Genomic DNA, 24,911 nt, shown 5'->3' on the forward strand with positions numbered 1-24,911 from the left:
TGAAAAGTGTGCTTGGGCCCTTGGATAATGACAAGGGAGCAAATAAATGGGCAGGTGTTACACCTTCTGCAATTGCAGAGGAAGGTGCCATGGGCTGTGTACAGGCGGGAGAATGTTGCAAGTGTAGAAGGAGTGGATTAGGGTATTCCAGAGATAACAATCCATGCAAAAGGCTGATAAGGGAGGGGAAGGGAAGGCAATGTGTGTCTCTGGTGGTGGTATCCCACTGGAGGTAGTGTCAATGATGGCTAATGATCCTCTGGATATGGATGCTGATGGAATGGTGAGGATAAAGGGGACCCAACTGCTGATGTGAGAGGGGAGAGAAGTGGGGAGGGCTGATGTGTGGGAAATGGGTCAGACCTGGCTGAGAAACTCAGTTGAGGAAGAAGGTGGACACTTTGGATGCCACCTTGTTGAAGCTGGCATCATCAGAACAGACATAACAGAGACAGAGGTACTGACAGAATGGAATCTTTAAAGGAGGCAGGGTATGAGAATGCATAGTCAAGGTAACTGTGGGTTTGGAGTGGATGTTAGTGGTCAGCCTACCCCAGGAATTGAAACATGTCAAGGAAGGTAAGGGAGAAGACAGCGATGGAGCTGAGAGCAGGGTGGAAATTGAAAGCAAAATTGAGGGAAGCCAGCATCGATGATATAATCAATATACCAGAGTGTGAGCTGTGGGTGGGGGCTGGAATATGACAGGAACAAGCAATGTTCCAAGTACTCTACAAAGAAACTAGCGTAACTGAGGGTCATGTGGGTACCCATGTTCACCCCTAGGACCTAAAGAAAATGACAGGGTTTAAAAGAAAAGTTGTTCAGAGTGAGGATGAGCTTGTGCAAGCGAAGGGCAATGATGGTGGATGGGGACGGTTCAGAAGAAACAAAGAGCCCTGAGACTATCCTGATGGGGAATGGGCATGTAAAGGGATTGCATGTCCATGGTAAAAAGGAGGTGGCTGGAGCCTGCAAAGTGCAAATTCTAAGACTGCGTCAAGTGTCAGAGGAATAGCAGATGTAAGAGGGAAGGGACTGGACAAGGGAAAAAGCAAATTGAGTCAAGGTAGGAAAGTAATAACAGGACATTGAGAATATAAAAAAATACCCATCCATCAGCATGATTTTATGAAGGGTAACTCATGTTTGACTAATTTCCAAGACTTTTTTTGAAGATGTAATAAGGACAGTGGATAATGGGGATCTTATGCATGTGTATATCTGGACTTCCAAAAGACATTTGATGAGGTGCCGCTCAAAAGGGTAATACACCAAATAAGTTCACATGGGAAAAGGGGTAATTTACAAACTTGGATCGAGAACTGGCTATCGAGAGAAAGAAGAGAATCGGAATAAATGTGCCTTTTTCTGAATGGCAAGCTGTAACTAGTGGGGTGCCACAGGGTTTGGTTCTCAGACTCCAGTCATTTACAATCTAGATTGATGACTTGGATGCAGGAATAGAAGGCACTATAGCCAAATTTGCAGATGGCACTAAAATAGCTAAGAAAGAAAGTTGAAATAAAAAAGCAATTACAAATAGATATGGATAGGTTAGGTGACTGGGCCAAAATTTGGCAGATCGAGTATGATATGGATAAATATGAGGTGATCCATTTTGATCGGAAAATTAAAAAGGCAACTTCTTCTCTAAATGGAGAGAAACTTCAGAGTGCTTTGATACAGAGGGACTTGGCTTCATCATGCATCAATCATTGAAAGGCAGTATGCAGGTATAGCAAGTATAAAGAAGGTAAATTGAATTTGGGCATTTATTACTATAGGAATAGAGTATAAATGTAGGGAAGAGTTGCTGAAACTGTACAAGACACTGGTGAGACCTGAAGTACTGCATACAGTTTTGTTCTCCTTAGGGAGGAACGTAGCTTCTTTGGAAGCAATTCAGAAAGGTTCACAAGATTGGTTTCGGAAGCGAGGGGTTTATCATAGGCGGAGAGATAAAGCAATTTAGGCCTATATACTCGGACTTAGAAGAATCAGAGGTCTGCTTGAGGTATATAAGATGCTAAATGGGACTGACAAATCTCGAACTAGAGGTCATAATCTTAGGAGGGGTAGCCGATTTAAATTAGAGATGAGGAGAAATGACTCATTGAAAGGGCTGTGAATCTGTGGAATTCACTATCCCAGACAGCAGTGGGTGTTGGACAGTCAGGAAATTTGAGGAGATAGACACATTTTTAAAATTAGTAATGTGTCTTAGGATTATGGAGAGTGGGCGGGAAAGTGGGGTTGAGGCCATGATGTGATCAGCCATGATTGTAATGAATGGTTGAGCAGGCAAGAAGCTTAATTGTCTACTCCCAACCTAGCTCTTAGGTTCGGAAGAAATTCTGCTTCAACTATTTCACTCCATGAAACAATGCTGCATAAATATTCCTTGAACTTAAATAAAACCCTGAACATTATGTCTTGCATCTTCAACACTTAATCTTGATCTACTAATCTTTACAGACAAGTGCATCACTTTTTCTAGTTCAGATGCAGAAAACCTATGCCTCATGGAGTATTTGACCTCCTCGCTCTTAGCTGAGCTATCCAGCTCATTTCTGAAGGAAGTAACTAACCAAGTGTCAACTGCTTTTGCTTTGAGTCAGCTTCCAATAAATGCTAATCATTTGTCTCTTAATCAGTGTTATGCAAAATAATTTAACACTCGTAGTACATCGTATATACTACATATATAATTTAACTGACATTGACATAATATATTTATCTCAGTCATTTAAAAAATAATGCTTTCCTCAGACTTGATCCCACAGTTCTGAAATGTTTCTTCTTAAAGTTCTCACAGTTTGGAAAGAAGTACCAAAATCTTTTAATAGCACATATATTATCGGAGAAATTGGCCTTTAAACTCTTTGAGCCTGTTCTGCGAATAATAAAGTCATGACCGAACTTTGACATTAACTCTTTTGTTCCTGACTTGACCCCATAATCCCCCAATTCCCTAAATGCTCAAGAATCTATCAATCTCAGTCTTGAACATAGTCTGTTGTGATCATGAATTGCCTAAGATTCACAAGCCACTGAGTGAAGAAATTTCTCATCTCAGTCCAACCACTTTGCATCTAATCTGTCAAGCACTCAAAGAATTTTATATATTTCAAAAGGATTATTTCTTAGTCTTCTACACTCCAGGATACTGTAGGCTCTTTTCACACAATCTCTCTACAGGACAACCTTCTAACAAACGTAGCGAACCTTCACTGCATCCTATCCACAAAGAGTATATCTATCCTGCATTAAGGGATCAAAATGGTGACAGCACTCCAGGTGTGGTCCTATCAATATCCTATACTGCAGCAAGACTTCTAGAAGGGCTAATGCCCGAAACGTCGAATCTCCTGCTCCTCAGATGCTGCCTGGCCTGCTGTGTTTTTCCAGCACCACATTTTTCAACTCGTGTATTCGAACCTCCTGGTCATAAATGTGAGCATTTGCCTTCCTATTTGCAGGAATAAGCTATTCAGTTCTTCAAGCCTGCCTTTATTTAAACATTCGTTGAATGTGGCCATCACTGGTTGGCTAGTAATTATTGCCCGCCCCTAGTTTCCATTGAGATTGATATAACTGAGTGGTTTGCAAGGCAATTTCAGAGGGCAGTTGAGAGTCAACACATTGCTCTGGGTCTGGAGTCATTTGTTGGCCAGACAAGTTGGGGATTGCAGAATTCCTTCCCTGAAGGACATTAGTGGGCCAGATGAGTTTTTCTGACAATCAACAATGGTTTTGTGGTCATCTGCAGATTCTTAAATTTCAAAATTGCTTTATTGACATCAAATTCCATCATCTGCCATGGCAGGATTCGGCCACTATTTATTATGATCATGGCTCATAACAGCCTGTCCCTACTTCTGCCCCATCTCCTTTGATCCTGTTAGCCCCAAGTGCCATATCCAACCTCTGTCCAAAGTTGTACAATGCTTTGCCTTTGACTGTTTTCAGTGATAGTGAATTCCACAGGCTCACCCATCCTTTGGGTGAAGGTATTTCTCCTCATCTCAGTCTTAAATGGTCAATCCTGGATCCTTCGACTATGACCCCTGGCTCTGGACTCCCCCAGCATTGCTAAGATCCTTCCTGCAACTGCGTCATCTAGTCCCACTAAAATTTTTATCGGTTTCTATGAGATGACCCTCATTTTTCTGAGCTTCGGCAAATATAACAAAAATCAAAGTTGCTGGACAAGCTCAGGTCTGGCAGCATTTGTAAAGAGAAATCAAATCCTAACCAATTCAAGCTATCATCATACTTCAGTCCTGTCAATCCAGGAATCAGTTTGGCAAAGCATCACTGCACCCCTCTTTTGCAAGAGCAGTCTTTCTCAGATAAGGAGACCAAATCTGCACACAGTATTCCTGGTGTGGCCTTACCAAGGCCTAGTACAAGTGCAAATGCACTCAAACCTTCTCGCAGTGAAGACCAACATACAATTTGCCTTTTCGTCAACCTACTGATCTGCGTGCTTAGACACCTCGTCATGTTGCATATTCTCCTCTCAATTTATACACATTCAGATAATAATCTGCCTTCCTGATTTAGCTCCCAAAGTAGATAACCTCACATTTATCCACATTATACTGCATCTCCATGCATTTGCCCACTCACTCAGCTTGTCCAAATCACACCTGAGACATCTTTGCATCCTCCCCACAGCTCACCCTTCCATTCAGCTTTGTGTCATTTGCAAATTTTGAGAAATTATATTGAGTTCCCTCATCTAAATCATTCATATATAGTGAATAGCTGTGGTCCAAGCACAGATCACTGCAGTACCCCACAGTCACTGCCTGCCTCTCAAAAAAGACCTGTTCACTCCTATTCTTTGTTTCTTGTCTGCCAATCAGTTCTCTGTCTACGATGGCACAGTGGTTAGCACTGCTTTCTCACAGCGCCAGGGTCCCAGGTTCGATTCCAGCCTCAGAAGACTGTCTGTGTGGAGTTTGCACATTCTCCTCATGTCTGCCCGGGTTTCCTCCAGGTGCTCCGGTTTCCTCCCACAGTCCGAAGATGTGCAGGTCAGGGGAATTAGCCATGTTAAATTGCCCGCAATTTTAGATATGTAAGTCAGAGGGAAATGGGTCTGGGTGGGTTACTCTTTGGAGGGTCGGTGTGGACTGGTTGGGCTAAAAGGCCTGCTTCCACATTGTAGGGAATCTAATCTAATCGTAATACACGAACACCAAACAGGTGCTTTAATTGTACAGACTAATCTTTTAAATGGAACTTGGCTGAAAGTTTTCTGAAAGTTGAAATAAACCTCATCCACTGGCTAACTATCAACTTTCCGAATCACATCCTCAATGAATCCCAGTAAGATCATCAACCATGGTTCCCTTGCATAAATCCAGCCTGACTTTTGTCACTGTTTTCCAAGTGCTCAGCTATTACATCTTATAATCAATCCAAGCGTTTTCCCCACCACCGATGTCAAACTGACTGGTCTATAATTCATGGTTTTCTTCTTGCCTCCCTTAAAGAGAGAGTTTACATTAGCTACCCTCCAAACTGTAGGAAGTTCTAGAATTTATAGAATCTTGGATGACGACTATTAATGCATTCAATATTTCGAGGGCCACTTCCTTAACTCCTCTGGGATATAGATTATTAGGCGCTTGGATTTAGCAGCCTTCAAACCATCAATTTCTCCAATATCATTTCCCTACTAACACTGATGTCCTTCAGTTCGTCCTTCTCACTTAATCCTGTGCTCCCCAACATTTCTAGTTTCCACCTCCTCCATTGTGAACATAAATCCGAAGTATGTCTGGAGTTGATCAGCCATTTCTTTGTTTGTCATTATAAACTCCTCTGTTCTTAAGACGCCTATAACTGCATTCACCAATCTTTTTTCTCCTCATAACTTTCAAAATGTTTACAGTCATTTTCTAAATTCTCGAACAGCTTACTCTCATTCTCTATTTATCCTTTCTTAATCAATCTCTTTGCCCTCCTTTGCTGAATTCTAAACTGCTCTCACTCCATAGGCCTGTTGTTTTCCCTGGCCAACATGTATGCCCCTTCCACAGATCTGACATTATCTCAAATCTCCCTTGTAAGCCACAGTTTCATCAGCTTTATCATTTTATATTTTCGCCACGCAGGAGTGAACAATTGTTGCAGTTCACCCATGAGCTTGTTGAATATTTGCCATTTTCTTCCCACCCTCATCTTTTTAAATAATGTTCCCAATCTCCCAATCTATCATAGGCAACTCGCAACTCATACCATCATAGTTTCCTCTATTTATATTCAGGATCCGAGTTGCAGATGCAGCTACATTATTCTCTATCTTAATTACAGCCACTCATCCACAAAGGGGTCTTGCACAATAAGATTGCGAATTCCTCCTTGCTCATTAAAGTACATCCAGTTTAGGATGGCGTCTACCCCAGTTGATTCCTCAATGAAAACTATTCTGTCTACATTCCAGGAATTCTTCCTGTACAGTAATGTTACTGATTTGATTTCCTCAATCTACGTGCAGATTGGAGTCACTGAATTACACATGTTCCTTTAAAGTATGTGCCCCTAATTTCCAATTTAAAGCCATTCCCAACATATTGTACATTGCCATATTGCATTCCATCCGTCAAATGTTTGCTCACTCACTTAAGCTATCCACATTCTTCAAAGGCTTGCAGTCTTCTTGATAACTTATTTTCCTAAATATCTTGGTGGCTTTAGCAAATCTAGCTACCATACATTTGGTTCACACATCCATGTCATTGATGTAGATTTCAAACAGTGGAAGATCTAGCATTAAGCCCTTTAGCAATCCATTCATTACAACTTGCCAATCTGAAACAGATCAAGAAATCTCTAAGATTTTAAAAGCTGTGCAAGTCCAAGCTCTCAGTTTTGACAGTAATCATGTTAAATCTTCTTACAATTCATAGGAAAGAACTGGAGAGAATTAGTTAAGCCAAACTTAAAGATCTGATTTGAAGGGGTAATTTTGCCAGAGTCTCTGCAAAAGGATAATGTCATAAAAGGGATGAGACTTTGCTTTCCTATATGTTTAATGATCTTTCAAACTACATTCTACATTTGGAACACTTCATTAGTTTCTTTTGTTGTTTTCATATTAGGTGTAATAAACATCTGTTCTCAATTCTATAGCCTCAAGTGACGATACTTTCGTGTCTGACCATGTTCTTAAGTATTTTGTTTTTACAAGTACAATCTATCAAGGCATGTTTCATCTGGGATTTGACTTGTCTGATAGTACCATCAACTGGAATTGTAATTAGTTCAACACAATTTGCAGGTACAGGACTTGCAGATTTACTAGCTAACAGAATTGGAAAGGAATCATAGAACAAAGAAAATTTACAGACCAGGAACAGTCCCTTTGGCCCTCCAATCCTGGGCCGATCCAAAACCACTGTCTAAACCTGTCACCCAATTCCTATGCATCTGCATCCCTCTGCTCCCCACCTACTCATGCATCTGTCCATACACATCTTAAATGAATCTACCATGCCTGCCTCTACCACCTTTGCTGGCAACGCTTTCCAGGCACCTACCCAGTGTGTGAAGTACTTACCGTGTATTTCCCCCTTAAATTTTTCACCTCACCTTGAAAGCATGACCTCTTGTTATTGAATCCTTCACACTGGGAAAAAGCTTATACCCTTCATGACTTTGTAGACCTTGATCAGGTCTGCTCTCAATCTCCTTTTTTCTAATGAAAACAATCCTAACCTACTCAACCTCTCTTCATAGCTAGCACCTTCCATACCAGGCAACATCCTCGTAAGACTTCTCTGCACCCTCGTCCACATCCTTTTGGTAATGTAGCGACCAGAACCGTACACAGTATTCTAAATGTGGCTGAACCAATTGTCATGCACAATTTTAACATGACCCGCTAGCTCTAATACTCAATACCTCGTTGATGAAGGCAAGCATGCCATATGCCTTTTTGACCACTCTATTCACCTGTGCAGCAACCTTCAGGGTACAATGGACCTGAACTCCCAGATCTCTCTGCTCATCAACTTTGCCCAAGGCTCTTCAGTTTACAGTATAATTCGCACTAGCATTAGACTTCCCAAAATGCATCACCTCACATTTGCCCAGATTGAACTCCATCTGCCACTTCTCCATCCAACTCTCTAGCCTATCTATATTCTCCTGTATTCTTTGAGAGTCCCTTATGCTTTCTGCGACTCCACCAACCTTCGTGTCATCTGCAAACTTGCTGATCATACCAACAGTGCCCTCTTCCAGATCAGTTATGTATATCACAAACAACAGTGGCCCCCGCACTGATCCGTGTGGAACACCACTGGTCACCTCTTTCCATTTTGAGAAACTCCCTTCAACTTCTACTGTCTCCTGTTGCTCAACCAGTTTTTTATCCACCTAGCTAGAATACCCTGCACACCATGTGACTCCACTTTCTCCATTAGTTGACCATGGGGAACCTTATCAAATGCCTTACTAAAGTCCATGTATATGACATCAACAGCCCTTCCTTCATCTATCAACTTGGTCACTTCCTCAAAGAACTCTATTAAGTTGCTAAGGCACAATCACTAAAAAGCCCAATCATAGGGAGATTTATGATCAGTGGAAAGCAATTCAGTCCATCATGGGTAGGCGAGGGAGCAGAATGAGCAATTTCTGTTTAGCAGCCATCCCATTTGCACAATGGAATAGAACTGAAGCAAGATTATAATGTTAGCAGCATCAGGGTTCAGACATAAGCACAAAATCACCAAAAATCAATGCTGAGGAAAGCACTGGAATCCATGCCTGATAATACTATACTTATTCTTCCACCAGATGCTGGCATTGCTGGCTAGGCCTGCATTTACTGAATATTCCTAATTCCCGTTGAGGTAGTGGGGGTGAGCTGCTAGAATGAACAGATGCATTGTAGGGTAGGCATAACTCAAGTTCTAGAAGCAATTTTGGTCCAGGAACAGTGAAGGAATGACAATGAAGTTCCAAGTCAGGATAGGTGTCTTCAAGGTGAACTTGTCAGTGATGGTGTGGTCCCATGCACCTGGTGCCCTTTTACATGGTAGAGGCTGTGGCTTTGGAAGTTGCTGTCAAAAGAGGGTGACTTACTGCAGCACATTTTGTATAAGATATAGTGCTGTCACTTTGCATTGCAGGTGGTAGGATTCCACTTGAATGGATTATATTGTCTTGGATTATATTGAGCTTCTCAAGTGTGTTCGGAATTGTACTTATCCAGGCAAGTGAAGAACATTCTATCACACATCTAAATTGTCCCTTGTAGATAATGCACAGGCTTCATAGAGTAACGAACTGCAGAAATCTTTGCCTCTCATCTTTTGTAACAACACATTTGCATAGCTGGTCCAGTTCAGTCTCTGGTCAACAGTAATTTCTAGCATGTTGACAGTAGGGAATTCAGCAATGGCAATACCATTGAATGTCCAAGTGAAATGGCCAGAAAATCATTTGTTGAAGATAGCCATTACTTAGCACTTGTGTGGTGTGAATTTTATTTGCCTCTGATCACCCCAACCCTAAATGCTCTCCGGGTCTTGCTACATCTATGGGCACAAGCAGCTTCAGTATCTGAGGAATTGTGAATGCTGCTGAACTTGTACAGTCATTAGCAAACACCCAACTTCTGATCTAATGATAGAGGAAAGGTCAGGAAGAAGCAGCTGATGATTGTTGCATGGATGACATTATACTAAGGAACCCCTGAAAGGATGTTGTGAAATTAAATCACTGACCTCCAGGAATTGCAATAATCTTCCTTTGCGCTAAGTACATCTTAAACCAATGGAGAGCTTTCCTTCTGACTGCCAATCAGTTTTGTTGAGGATCCTTGATACCACCCTCACGTTCCTATGACTGGATGCCATGAGACTTAATGGGTAAAGAGTCAATGTTGAAGAATCCCAGGGCAACTTTCTCCCAGTTGTATAACTCTGTACTATGTCTGGTGCTCTGTGTTCGATTGATTGACTGTCACGTGTACTGAAATACAAAGAAATGCTTTGCTTATGAGCAGTACTGGCAGATCATAGTAAGCAAAGATGTACAGATCAGAGGTTATCAAAAGGCTTAGACAGAGGTCTACAGGGCGTGCACTAGGCAAGATCAATGTTAGCAAGATCAGCATTTTTTGAGGCTAGAGTCTCCATTCATCAATCGAATAATGGCTAGGAAAAAGTTGTTCTTGAACTTGCTGATGTGTGTGTGTGTGTTCAAGCTTCGAGACCTTCTGTCTGACAGAAGAGGTTGTCGGAGATCATTACTGGAGTATGATAGGTCTTTGACGACATCAACAGCCTTTCTGCGGCAGTAAGCTGTGTAAATGGAGTCCATGGATGGAAGATTGGCTTTCATAATAGTCCGGGCTATGCATATCACCTTCTGTCGTTTCTTACAGTCCTGGGCACAGTGGTTGCCATACAGGCGATTATGCACCCAGACAGTATGTTTCTGTAGATGTTATTGAGGATCCTTACGGACATGCCAAATTTCCTGAGCCATCTGAGGAAGAGGAGACATTGTCGTGCCTTCTTGACCATTGCATTTAATTGGCAGGACCAGGGCAGGTTGTCGGTTATATCACTCTGAGGTATTTGCCACTCTCCACCCTCTCAACCTCGGTTCCATTGATGGAGATAGGGGTGGGTTCTCTTCCTTTCTTTCTGAAGTCAATGATCAGTTCTTTAGTTTTGCTGATGTTGAGGGGTAGATTGTTCTCACTACCCTCTGTACGCCTTCTGAATTTTGACTTGCCAGTGTTAGATATCCATCTAACTACAGATGGAAGAGTGCGGTGCTGGAAAAGCACAGCAGGTCAGGCAGCATCCGAGGAGCAGGAGAATCACTGTTTCAGGCATAAGTCCTTCGTCATGAATGCCTTTCATTCATCTAACCACAGCGGTGTCATCAGTGAACTTGTAGATGGCGTTTATTTGGAATTTGGCAACACAATCATGGAAGCACAGGGAGTAAAGGTGGGGGCTGAAGACTGTAGCCATTAAGGCACATGACATTTGTTTTCTTAGGTACAGGGATGCTGATGGGCTTCTTGAAGCAGGCGGAGATTGGCTTGTAGGTGGGAGAGGCTGAAGATGTCTGAATACCTCCGCCAGTTGATCCACACAGGCTCAGAGTGCTCAGCCAGGGACACTGTCCGGGCACGTTGCTTTCCTTGGGTTGACTCCTGGGAAGTCCGATATGACATTTGCAGTGGTGACTGAGGGAACAAGTGCATCTGGGGCTGTCAGTGCATGTGTTACCATGCTGCTCGCACTCGGCTCAGACCAAGCATAGAAAGCTAAGGAGGGCTATGTCTTTGTCAGATATCTTGCTCTGCTTCATTTTGTATTCTGTAATGTTGTTTAGGCCTTGCCATAGGTGGCGAGTGTCTGTTTGGTAGGTTTGTTCCTCTAACTTGGTCCAGGGAACTAAGCATACTCACGGGTGGTCATAATTTGATGAGTATAAAAATGTCAGGCTTTTACTTGACCAGCGTTTGGATAGTTGTCCTAGTTTTGACATGGTTAAAGAGTTTTGCAAAGAGAACTTTGCAGGGTTGACAGGGCTAGTCATGGTGTTGTCATTTTTGGTCAATGTTGAGTAGTTAATTGGTTTAATTCACGTTGAGACTGCAGTAGTCTGCTATGACAGAGTAGCTTGGTCAGCCATTTCAGAAGGTAAAAACAATGACTGCAGATGCTGGAAAGCAAATACTGGATTAGGGGTGTTGGAAGAGCACAGCAGTTCAGGCAGCATCCAACGAGCAGCGAAATCGACGTTTCGGGCAAAAGCCCTTCATCAGGAATGGCTAGGAGTCAACCACATTGCTAAGGGTCTGGTGTCACATGCAAGTCAGACTAAGTAAGGTTGGCACATACCCTTCCCTCAAGGGCATCAGTGGCTTTTGAATAATAACTGAACAATGGTTTTATGATCATGATTACCAAGATTAGGTGGGTTTTTTTTTCCAGATTTAGTAGCAAAATCCAAATTCTACCAGCTGCCATGGTGGAATTTGAACACATGTAACCAGAGCTTCTGGATTGCTAGGACAGTGACATGACTGTACTACTACCATCTCAACACCTGTCAAGACAGTTTTGTGTCCTAACAATTATGTTTAGGTATGCTTTAGAATGTAGGAATTGGCCTTGGGGTTATTACTAGCTTTTGGCAGGGATGCAAAAACCATGAAGATACTCTCAGTGCTCAATGGCGATCAGACCCAGCCCTTCAGAATGTTAGAGACAGAGACTAATGCGTTCAGATAGGTTTGCTCAACGGTTGAAAAACCACAGCCAATATATGGTGCAGTGAGTGGTGCATAAATAACTATAGAAAGCTGTAGTTCATGAAGTTTATTTCAAACAGATTTTTTCATTATACCACATCAAAGTATATGGTTGTACCTCAACTTGAGCTTTACTTATTAAACAATGACACTGCACAAATTTCAGAAACTGATGGCAGAGATGGGTTATCATAAAGGGGAAGGCCTGGGCAAGTTCAGACAGGGTCGAAAGGAGATAGTTGAGGCCTCTTTACAGTGGGAATGCCAACTCCTGGGTCTGATAATCAAAGTCTTTGATGGAGACCTGGAGATGGATTGGCACAAAAAGATGGAAATAAGAGTTCAGAGACCCAAGTAAAGTGAGAAACCTGGTCAATTATTCGCCTCCTCTGAGCTGACCAGAAAATATCCAACCTGCTACAGGTCTGTCCCATAATTATCACTGTTGCACTGTGCAGGGAGTGACATTAGACATTATCCCAAGATTATCACGGTCTCTCTGGGAACGAGATCAGAGGCTATCCCACGACTGTCACTGCCTTTCTGGGTAGCGAGTGATTTTAGAGATTATCCCAGGATTATAACTGTCTCTCCGGGTAGAGAGAGAGGTTAGAGATGGTGTCTCTGGGCAAGGAGTGAGATTAGTGATTACCCCAGGATTATCACTGTCTCTCTGAGCAGGAAAGTGAGGTGAGTGAATGTCTCTCCAGGCAGCGAGTGAGTTTAGAGTGTGTCTCTCTCCGTGCAGGGAGAGAGTTTAGAGATTATCCCAACATTATTGAGATGAGTGTGTCTCTCTCCAGGCAGGGAGAGACGTTAGGGAGTGCCTCTCCGGACTGGGGGGGGGGAGAAACGTTAGCGAGTGCCTCTCCAGTCGGGGGGAGGAAGTTAGTGAATGTCACAGGATTATCACAATCTGTCTGGGCAGGAAGTGAGGTTTGTGATTATCCCAGGATTGTCACTGTCTCTCCAAGCAAGGAATGAGATTATGGAGTGACCTTTTTGGATTTTGGGGTGAAGTCTGTGGGGGCAGTCACTCTGGAAGTTTCCAGTCCCAACTCACTCTGATACAGTACATAAAACGGAGAGGCATGGACAGTCCCACGGTGGAAATGTGATAGGTTTGAAGTTGAGTGGGAATAAGTTTAATGGAGAGGTGCGAAGATGATCAGTGTCAGGAAAATGCTTGGAAGCAGATACAGCAGCAAAGTTTAGGAGGCATTTAAACAGACACATGAACAGGCAGAGAATAGAGAAATACAGTGTTTGCACATTCTCCCCATATCTGCATGGAGTTCTGGGTGCTCTGGTTTCTTCACACAGTCCAACAATGTGCAGCATAGGTGGATTGGAAATGGGAAAGACAGGGATAGGGTGGGGGTGAGGGCTAGGGACGTGGGTGGGTCTGGATGGGGTGCTCTTTGGAGGATCAGTGGAAACTTGATGGGTCAAATGGCCTGCTGTAGGGATTCTATGATTCTAATTAAAATACTAGTTAAACTGTTTGCTGTTGAAATAAGCTTCCAGCACTGCTGCCACTGAACACAAAACAGTAATAATACTTTGATGGACCACTGCTGGTAGCTTTGTGCCTCCTCTTACCGAGATTTGTAAACAACGGTTGAGACAAAAAAGGATAATTTGCTGAAGCTGCACACATTTTTTTATTCCTGTACTTCTACATCAAGATTTTTCACAGGACTCTGCAGCAATATAGCTGCAACTGTTTCAGTCATTTGAAAAAAAATTGAAGTGTTGTAGCTTTAGATGACATGTGAGATAAAGTAATATTGAACTGCTGGCAGCTATCATTTAAATATGGAGCTCAAAACTCCCGCAGTGAGAAAATATCCTGAGCTGCCTTTCTTGCTAATGCTAATGTTGAAAACGAACGGCAAAAAAACACAAAAAAGATGGATATTCGTGAATGCTGCCATGTACTTTGGAAGAAACAATGTCAAAATCTCACAGATGCTGGAATATTATGCTTTGCCAACTTTTTTTCCTAGCTGCTACCAAGTAACCTCTATAACTTTGTGCGTTGTGACCCCGAGGCAATGGAAATAGTTTTATGATATATGTCAACAGCAACCATCTTCAAAAAGTATAAGAAAAACAGTAAGAAAAAAGACGAATCTAAACAAGGAGCCAAAAATCACCTTTATCCTTCATTTTTACAAAAACAGAATAACTTAAATTAGATTTATTATTTTACATTTATTTAATGATGACATTATGCAGTGTATCTTATTTTTGGCATTGCACTAAAGTGAAATGAAAGTATTTTAACAGCAGTTGGATTGCTGAATTCTATCATTTTAAGGGTTGTTTTTCAGACTGGAAGCTTGTGAAGGGTGGTGTTCCACAAGGATTGGTACTGGGTCCACTTTTGTTTGTCATTTATATAAATGATTTGGATGAAACAAACAGCTTTGTATCCTCTTTGGCCATAGGTGAGGCCCCAGAGGACTGGAGAATAGGCAATGTTGTCCCATTGTTTAAGGAGGATAGCAGGAATAATCCTGAAAAGTACAGCCCTCAGAGTCTCACGTCAGTGGTAGGGAAATTATGAGAAAAGATTCTCAGAACAAGATCAATATATATTTAGAAGCAAATGGACTTATTAGTGATAGACAGCATGGTTTTGTGCAGGGGAGGTTGTGCCTCACTAACTTGATCGAGTTTCTGGAGGATGAGTGTTGGAAAAGATGTTGATTTATCTATATGGACTTCAGTAAACCCTTTGGCAAGGTCCCTCATGGCAGACTAGTACAAAAGGTGAAGTCACACAGTATCGGGGTGAGCTGGCAAGATGGATATATAACTGGCTTTGTCATAGGAGATGAATTATAGCAGTGTAAGGATGCTTTATGCAATGGAAGGCTGTAACTAGTGATGTTCCATAGGGATCAGTACTGGGACCTCTGCTGTTTGTTGTCTACATAAATGATTTGGAGGAAAACGTAACTGGTCTAATTAGTAAGTTTGGGGATGATACAAAGATTGATGGAGTTGTGGATAGAGATGAGGATTGTCAGAGGATACAGCAGCATATGAATCAGTTGGAGACATGGACAGAAAAATGGCAGATGGAGTTTAATCCAGACAAATGTGAAGTGATGCATTTTGGACAGTCAAGTACAGGTGGAAATTATAAAGTGAATGGCAGAATCCTGAGGAATATTGATGTACAGAGAGATCTGGGTGTGCAGGTCCACAGATTATTGAAGGTGGCAGCATGGGTAAATAAGGTAATAAAAAATGCCTGTGGTATACTTGCCTTCATTGGTAAGGGTATTGAGAATAAAAATAGGCAAGTATTAGATTAGATTTCCTACAGTGTGAAAACAGGCCCTTCGGCCCAACAAGTCCACACTGACCCTCCGAAGAGTAAGTCACCCAGACCCACTCCCCTACCTTCTATTTACCCCTGACTAATGTATCTAATACTATGGGCAATTTATCATGGCCAATCCATCTGACCTGCACATCTTTGGATTATGGGAGGAAACCTACGCAGACATGGGAAGAAGGTGCAACTTCCACACAGACAGTCGCCTGAGGCAGGAATCGAACCCGGGTCCCTGCTGCTGTGAGGCAGCAGTGCTCACACTGCTTGCTGCAGCTTTACAGAGCTTTAGTTAGGCCACAGTGGAATATTGTGTACAGTTCTGGTCACAATACTACCAGAGAATATGGATGCTTTGAAGAGGGCCCAAAAAATGTTTACCAGGATGTTACCTGGTATGGGGGATTTGAGCTATGAAGGAAGGTTGGATAGACTGGGTTCGTTTTCACTGGAAAGTGGTGGATGCAGTTACAATTGGTGTTTAAAAGACATTTGGATAAGTTCATGAATAGGAAAGGTGTGGATGGCTATGGGCAAAGTGCAGGCAGGTGGAACTAATTTAGTTTGCGAACGTGGTTGGCATGATTGGTTGGATCGAAGAGTCTATTTCCATGCTATATGACTAAGACACTAACTTTTTTCAAGAGCACTTAGAAGCAATCATAATGATTATGCTGCACATCCTGCACAAGCCTTGATAAACAACTTGATAAATGTTCTGAACTAAAACGTTAACAAGGGTCTCAAATGAGATACTGAATCAGAGGCTTCTCATGAAACAAACAACCATATTTATTATATTCAAACATTAGACATTTAACCAGCAAAGGCCACATCCATAGAACGACTCTGCCCTGAATTTGGGAGCTTCAAAATTGCATAAAGCAATCAAATATCAAGTTCAGTGTCAAAGGTAGAAGGATACCCCATATGCAATGCAACACAAATCAAAGCAAGAAGTATCTGTTCTACTTATATGTTGTAAAACTCATGGTTGGTATAGAATCAAAATATTTGCGCACATATGGCTTACACAGAAAAGTACTTTTACTTTTAGGCTGGAATCTTTCAAAAGCTTTAACCATACTGAATAAAAACGTAGAATTTTAGAAAAACGTTACATCATCACAATCTGAAACCATAATTTTACAAAGCTCTTAGCAATATAAAAAGTAAGATTTGGATCAAGTATTCAAAAAATCCACCAGGAGATTGCCATTCTTGCATGCATCAGTGGATCTCAACTCCTTCTTCCTTGGCTGATGAATTAGTCATTCTCCACGTTGAACACCAATTGGAAAAATCATTGAGAGTAATAAGGAGGACAAGATCAAAGAATATAACCTAATCATCTCTCCTCAATGTTCAATATCATTACCATCACTGAATCCATAAATATCAACCTCCTGGAATTTAACACTGAGCATAAATTGAACTAACCACAAAAATGAGTCAAAGACTAGGAATCCTTCAATTAGTAACTCAGTACCTGACTCTTCAACACTTGTGCACAATCTACAATTGGGTAATGAAACACTCTCCACTTGCCTGGATGAGTGCAGCTCCAACAACACCTAAGAAGCTTGACAGCATTAAGAACAAATCAGCCAATCCAGCAGCTTCAACATTCACCGCAATCACCATAGCTGCACAATGGCAGCCATGTTACAGTTCTCAGTAACTTGGGAAGTCTGCTTTGATTGCACCTTCCAAACCTATTTTCTGATGCATGGGAATGCTACCACATGTAGGTTTCCCTCCAAAACACACAACATTAGGAACTAAATCATTTTTGTTCCCTGTTGCTGGGTCAAAATCCTGAAAATCCCTCCCTTAAAGCTGTGGGTATACAACACCACATGGATTGCACGGTTCAAGAAAGCCAACTTCCACTCCCGTCTTCAGCACAATTAGGAATTAGTAATGAATAATGGCATGGCTACCAATGCTCATATCTCAAAAACAAACTTCCTACATTTAGATTGCTTTTTAAATTGCAATAAACACCCTCATTCCACTTGCTGAATTTTTTTCATCACTTTTAGGAACACATCAATTGGTAAAACAATTTGGCTTAGATTGAGTGAAATTTCTCAAAATGTAACAAAGGACAAGCCAATGGATCTAAAATACTTTGTTCATTCGGAGTACGTGAGTCTACATAGGCTGCCTTTCAATACATCTTTCAGATTCACATTCTAGATTCCTATATTTTTGTTCCTAATTCAAAACGTTTATTTCAAACATTTGTTTAGACTAAATGCACTTCATCAGAGTTGGGTTCGTACATAACATTCCATTCAATAAGCCTGTTAACAAAGATAATGATGAGTTAAGAAATTTGCATCAACGAACAAAGAAAATTTACAGCCCAGGAACAGTCCCTTTAGACCTCCAAGCTTGAGCCGATCCAAATCCACTATCTAAACCTGTTGTCCAATACCTAAGCCCTCTGCTCCCCAACTACACATGCATCTGTCCATATACATCTTAAATGACTCTATCGCCCCTGCCTCTATTACCTCTGCTGGCAATGCGTTCCATGCACCTACCACCCTCCGTGTTAAGTACTTGCCTTGTGTATCCCCCTTAAACTTTTCACCTCTCACCTTGAAAGTGTAACCTCTGTCACCGAATCCTTCACCCTGGGGAAAAAGCTTGTCTCTATCCACCCTGTCTATACCCTTCTTGAGTTTGTAGACCTCAATCAGGGCCCCCCTCAAACTCCTTTTTTCTAATGAAAACAACCTTAACCTACTTAACCTCTCTTCATAGCGAGCACCTTCCATACCAGGCGACATCCTCATGAATCTTCTCTGCACCCTCTCCAAAGCGTCAACATTCTTTTGGCAATGTGGTGACCAGAATTGTACACCGTATTCTAAATGTGGCCGAACCAACATTGTGTACAATTTTAACATGACTTGCCAGTTCTTATACTCAATACCCGGTCCAGTGAAGGCAAGCATACCATATGGCTTCTTGACCACTCTATCCACTTGTGAAGCAACCTTCAGGGTACAATGGACCTGAACTCCCAGATCTCTCTGCTCATCAACCTTTCCCAAGACTCTTCCATTTACTGTATAATTCACTCTAGAATTAGACTTCCCAAAATGCATCACCTCACATTTTCCTGGACTGAACTCCATCTGCCACTTCTCCGCCCAACTCGCCAGTCTATCGATATTCTCCTGCATTCTTTGAGAGTCCCTTATGCTTTCTGCTACTCCACCAATCTTCGTGTCATCTGCAAACTGGCTGATCATACCAACAGTGCCCTCTTCCAGATCATTTATGTATATCACAAACAACAGTGGCCGCATCATCAAATGCAAATCCTTTGAAATGCACACACAAAGTTGAAATTTTATGAACACAGCTGGGCTTAGAACAGAACTCATTTTTCTCTATGGTTTTCTGGATAACTAATTCTGGCAACAAAATTCAAGTAAAAGCATTTAAATTATTTAGACTACATGCTTACACGTGTTACATGCTCTCACCTTGAGGTGGGGCTGTGATAGTAGCTTCACCAATTCTCTGATCTCACTGTTCATTGGTGTGTTGTGCAGATCCTCAGTGAGCTATGAAATAGAATTAAAAAAGCAGAAAAAAATTGGGGAAATATTAGTTTCACTTATTGCATTTGTGACATCTGAAAATTTCTCTGTTTAAAGTTATTACTTTCTTGCCTGTGCAAAGAAAGACTAGCATGAAAAATAACAGACCATTAATCATCAGCCTTTTTTCCTACTTCTCAGTGGGCCAACTTTGGCAAGACACTTCAGCTTACTTCAGTTCAACTAATCATGTGTGGCAGCTCCACAGCAAGATAATGCTTTGATTTAGTCCATAGATGGGTGGTACCCACTGTATAGAAAAAATCTTTGCACACAAAACTTGGGTCAAACAGAAGGAGAAACAATTCCGGGTCAAACAGAAGGAGAAACAATTCCTGGCAGTCACTTTGAAACGTGTGCAATCAGTGCAGAGATGTAAGTTACAACACTATCTGAATACTGTACTGCTGCTCTCAGTGTAAGTCAAGGCGCCCCCACTCAATTCCTAGGGATGGCATTCATCCATCTCTGGAAATGATGGACTGCGCCCAGGGTGTATGTCACTCTGTCCTGGAATGGAGGGCAATTAATGAGTGAAAGTCCCTTTCACAGTTGGCACAGATGAATAGCATTGATACAATGTTAATTGCTGACTTTTTTCCTTCTATTGGGTTCTCCTTTCTGGTATTTGGCTATTTTTCTGTTGTCCTGTGCTTTATCTAGGCCCTTCCAGATGTGTCTCTAGACACTCCTGTTAGCAAGTGTCAATATCTCACATATTGACATTCATAAATCACATGCACAGGTTACCTGTTACTCTGTGGCATTGGCATGAGACTATTTGGGCGGTACGGTGGCACAGTGGTTAGCACTGCTGCCTCACAGCGCCAGAGACCCGGGTTCAATTCCCGCCTCAGGCGACTGACTGCGTGGAGTTTGCACGTCCTCCCCGTGTCTGCGTGGGTTTCCTCCGGGTGCTCCGGTTTCCTCCCACAGTCCAAAGATGCGCAGGTCAGGTGAATTGGTCATGCTAAATTGCCCGTAGTGTTAGGTAAGGGGTAGATGTAGGGGTATTGGTTGGTTGCGCTTCGGCAGGTCGGTGTGGACTTGTTGGACCGAAGGGCCTGTTTCCACACTGTAATGTAATCTAATCTAATCTATTGGCAACACCTCTTCTGCTCACATGATCCAACCAGAGCCACCATTGAGTCATGAGGACAGCTACGTTTTTGGGGGGGGCGTGGGGATTCCCTGCTTACTGATTAACTTCAGTACTCAGCACTCCGTCCTCCAAGGAGATGCCCAATATTCTATCTGTTTTGTATTTTCAATGAATTTGCTGTAAGTCAAGGCATGACTTTTCAACTCTGACATGATAGCATTAAGAGACGAGCTACCGGTAACTGTTTGTCCACAGTATGTGAAGATGTGAAGAGTAGGTTGCTAATGTTGATGAAAGGTGGATTCTCTAAGCCCTGGCTTTGACTTTGGTCTTCCTGATGATTCATGCTGACAAAATGGTCAATGAAGCAAGTGTAGTACGCAATGACTGTCAACATTCCATGGAGTTGAAATCTTCAAACAAAAAAAAACTCTTTTCAATTAAGATCTCAGAACTACAACTCTCACCAAGTTTCCACAGTTAATACAAATGAACTGGGTCATTACCAGATTTGGCTGAGCCACCTAAAGCATGGCTCCGCTTCCCTCTACCAAAACTGCTTATTGTTCCATGATATCCCTTAAATGCAAAAGGTAAGCCCAGCTTCTCAACTCCATTACAACCATTTTTGCGCACTACTGAAAAATGTGAACTTTTATCAAAGCTTTTCTTCTTGCATTCATCAGGAAATTTCTGAAGAAATACCTTGATGAATTAGAGTCAACCTGCCTGATTTAAAATTTAAACAAAGCTTGAAAGTTGAAAGTCATCATCATCAAATCTGCCACATAGCCTTTCTAAGCTATGTTACGGGTAACTCATGGCCTGCTCCACGGACCCTGCTGCACTAAATTACAAACCTCACAACCTCTTTGCATAGCCCCCAAACCAACTGGTATTGCTACAAGTTCCCATCTGTTCAGGTGCTGTAATCCTCTTCTTCAGATTTGTTGTGGTGGCCACTCTATTCAAGTCAAAATAAGCATTTATAACCTCCCTGCTCTTGGTAAAATTCTTGAAAGTGAATTTTTATTCATTCACATGATGTGATGCCCCTGGCTAGACCAGCATTTATTGTCTATTCCTAATTGCCCAGAGACTAGTTTAAAGTTTGCTATGGGTCCGGAGTCGCATGTCAACAGAACCTGGTAAGGTTAGCAGTTTCCATCCCGAAAGGATATGAGTGGCATATTGACTTTTTCTGGTCATCAACAATTGATCTGTGGTCACGAATAAACTTTTAATTCCAGATTTTTATGAATTCAAGTTCCATCATCTGCAGTGGTAGGATTCGAAACTGGGTCTTCCCAAACAACTTTACTTGGATTGCTGGATTAATAGTCCCACAATAATACCACAAGCCTACCACCTCCCCTTGTGCCACAAGGTTACCTCCAAAACATGTGCCCACTGTTCTTGTAAGTCCATGTACATCACATCTAATTATGTTTCTGTCAAACATCATTCTGAAGAAGTCAGAAGTCAGAAATAACTCAAAGTCAGATCAGGATGTGGGAAATGATGCCACCTTGTCTTGTGTAACCTGCCTGAAACTTTCCATTGTGAGTTACACCATTCAGCAGTGTTACTTCTCAGACACCCAACTTGGTGGAATTGCTCTCACCTAATTCCATCATCTGTGCAGTAATAGCCAGAGTTCTGCCTTCATTGGATTCTCTTTACTCTTAAACCCTAAACCATCATTTACTACAGTCTTTGCCTGACTTCTACGACTGGATGAGCAGAAATTTCCTTTAAATTACAATCATAAACATTGTTCCATGGGAGCCAACTCCATCCCTTTACCTGGCAATTATGAGAATTAAACAGACTACTCACAATCTTGTATCATCTCAACCAATGTTGAGTATCTAATTCCAAACCATGTAATCTAATTCCACCTTTGTAACATTATAAAAGTCTTCCCCTGCATCATCTTCCACACTCCATAACCACAATTCATCTAAAACTCTGTTGTTCCTATCCAAACTTGCAACAAGGGTCATTACCCTACAATCTCTTTTGTCGAATGATTCATCCTGAGAGGTTTCTAGAATGAGAGTCAATGTTAAAACTGTCACCCTTGGCTTCAAGTCCCTCCATAGCCTCACCCCTCCATACCTTTTGATACAACCTGTTCCAGTGAATTTCTCTAATATGTTATAGTCATACATTAGGTTATCTCAAAATATTAAGGTCCCAGGTTAGGAGGGGTGAACTGACTCCCTTTTGGTTATTCACCTGCCCCTCTGTTGACCATAAGAAGGTTAACTGCCTCCCAAAGAAATATATGCTTATTTTTAAAAGGAGGCAAATGAACCAAGCTTTCTTAAAAGTAGCAACAACGAGTTTATGATTGACAAATCAGAAGAAAAATAGTTTCACAACACATACAGATTTGTGAAGAGTGGACATTTAAATAGTGTACGAGTTCACAACTAGGACATCAGGCCATTAACACATGAGTGTTGCAGTTAGTTTTAACGTTTTTGCATATTACTGGAAGACCAAAATTCAAAGATTTTGCAACAAAAGCTTGCTGTCCTCAAGGCAGTCAGCTCCCTTGGTATCTCTTTCTGTTATATTTCTCTCTCTGTTTAAAGTTTCTTTGACACTTCAGGTGGGACATTCCACGGAGAACTTTGCCAGACAGTGAATGAATTTAAATCTGCTGTCATGTTTAGTTGCAGCAGTCTTCTTCTAAAGTCACAGTTTGAAAATTAAAATTAACCATGTCCATGGTACTTTTGCATGTTGTTTTGTCATCAGGACACTTTGTAAACTTTTATAACACTATAATCAATATTCCCATGCAGTCTCGTGGTTATGTTGCTGCTCAGCGAAATGTCCTGTCAACAAGTGTTGTGAACAAACAACCCATATAGATGCGCTGAAAACCAGTGCTTTTATTGAGTATCATTTGTGTTATTTTTACTGATTATGATAAATGCAAGCAATCTTACAAAACATGTCAAAACATTTTTACAACTGGAATTGATCTTGAATCGAATAAGGACTAGTAAGCTTTAGATTGCCCCTCTCAAAATTCCGTCTTTAATTCTAATCGACTTAGGTCTTAAAAGTAAAGTCCTACATTCCAATTTAACTTAATTCATCTTAGACAATCAAGTCATCAGCTACCTACGTCCCAAGCTCTGGAATTTCCTGTGTTAAACTTCTCCACCTTTCTACCTTGCTATCCTTCTTTAAAACGCTCCTTAAAATTTATTTGAACAAGTTTTTGGTCATTTGCCCGAATATTTCCTTGTATTGCTGTGTCAAATTTTGATGGGTAACAGTTTAGTGAAGCACTTGGAATATTTTGTTACATTTAAGGCACATATAAATACAAGTTGACTGTTGTCACTATATTTCAGGAGGTTTCACTACTTAATAGAATTCAGTCTGGTAGATTTCACTCCTGACTTGTTTAGCAATCCACTAACAGCTTCAAGCTGAAACCACTCTAAAGACTAATAAATACTCTTAGAGGATGGGTGTTAACAGGTTCTACAATGAAGACTTTTCCAAGCTTATTTTTTGTGCAGAAAGCAACAGCCAGAATAGCTGTGCGTCATTCTCTTGTCAAAGATGTGTAAATGACGCAATGATGTGGCAAAGCTGTAAATCACATCAAAAAATGTAGTTGTAAACAAATGATCAACAATTTTCCATTAAATCACTTTAACCCTCAAAACTTATGATTGTTAAGTCTCACAGTGGAGGATAAGAATAATAAAACATTTACGAATTTGCACAAACAGAAATGGTTAAGATGGAATTGAACAAAGAACAGTACAGGAACCAGTCCTTCAGTCCACCAAGACTGCTTTAAAGTTTCATGAGCTTCATAATGCATTAAAGAGCTGTAATATTTATACAATTAGGGAAAATATCAAAACCTGGTTAATGTATTAGACTTTTCTCCCCCTGTTTTGGATGAAATAATTTGGTTCAAATTACACACATCTGTCATTCAAGTATTTAACTGAGTGATCAACATAACCGTTAGACAAACATTTTATCTGAACTTGAAACTGAAGTTCTTATCCTTTCCTCCTCCCCAGGAGAGAAGTTAGTTAGTTGGATGGGGACAGGGGTCAACCTCCTACAGCATTTGCAGAAATACTTGCATACAGGTAGTGTGTGGAAGAATACTGTGAGAAACAGCCGCTATACTTAGTAATTTTTTTTAAGTGAAACAAACCAGCGGTGAACACAGACAGAACTAGGACAAGGTTTTGCTATTTTCTTTTGTTGAGACACAGGGTACACTGTATTACATTGGTGGGGGAGATTAACTCAAATTAGGTCATCAATCCTCATCTCCTGATCTGTTTATATTACCACTGTACACTCAACTCTGGCAAACAGCTTTTGTCTTGAAGCCAATAAAAACCAATCTCATGGCAGAAAAGTGGCGCAATGTGTTGTCACCATTATCAACTAATTTATACCATGAAAATAATGGAATTAAGGTATTATTTCACACAAAAATGTGAAATAAATCTGTTTTCCTCCATCTCTCAT

At 41.3% G+C, this 24,911-nt stretch overlaps 1 protein-coding gene across 8 annotated transcripts in view; it reads right to left on the reverse strand.

The window, feature by feature from the left end:
- mpp7a (MAGUK p55 scaffold protein 7a) overlaps positions 1-24,911 on the reverse strand; it is a 431,085-nt gene that overhangs the window by 135,035 nt on the left and 271,139 nt on the right. For all 8 annotated transcript variants that reach the window (XM_072576030.1, XM_072576036.1, XM_072576032.1 and 5 more), the window contains one exon: positions 19,163-19,243. In XM_072576030.1, the coding sequence (XP_072432131.1) occupies positions 19,163-19,243 (81 nt within the window). The remainder of the gene's footprint in view (positions 1-19,162; positions 19,244-24,911) is intronic.

Source organism: Chiloscyllium punctatum, chromosome 8, assembly GCF_047496795.1.
Source record: "Chiloscyllium punctatum isolate Juve2018m chromosome 8, sChiPun1.3, whole genome shotgun sequence".
NCBI classification, from domain to species: Eukaryota; Metazoa; Chordata; class Chondrichthyes; order Orectolobiformes; family Hemiscylliidae; genus Chiloscyllium; species Chiloscyllium punctatum.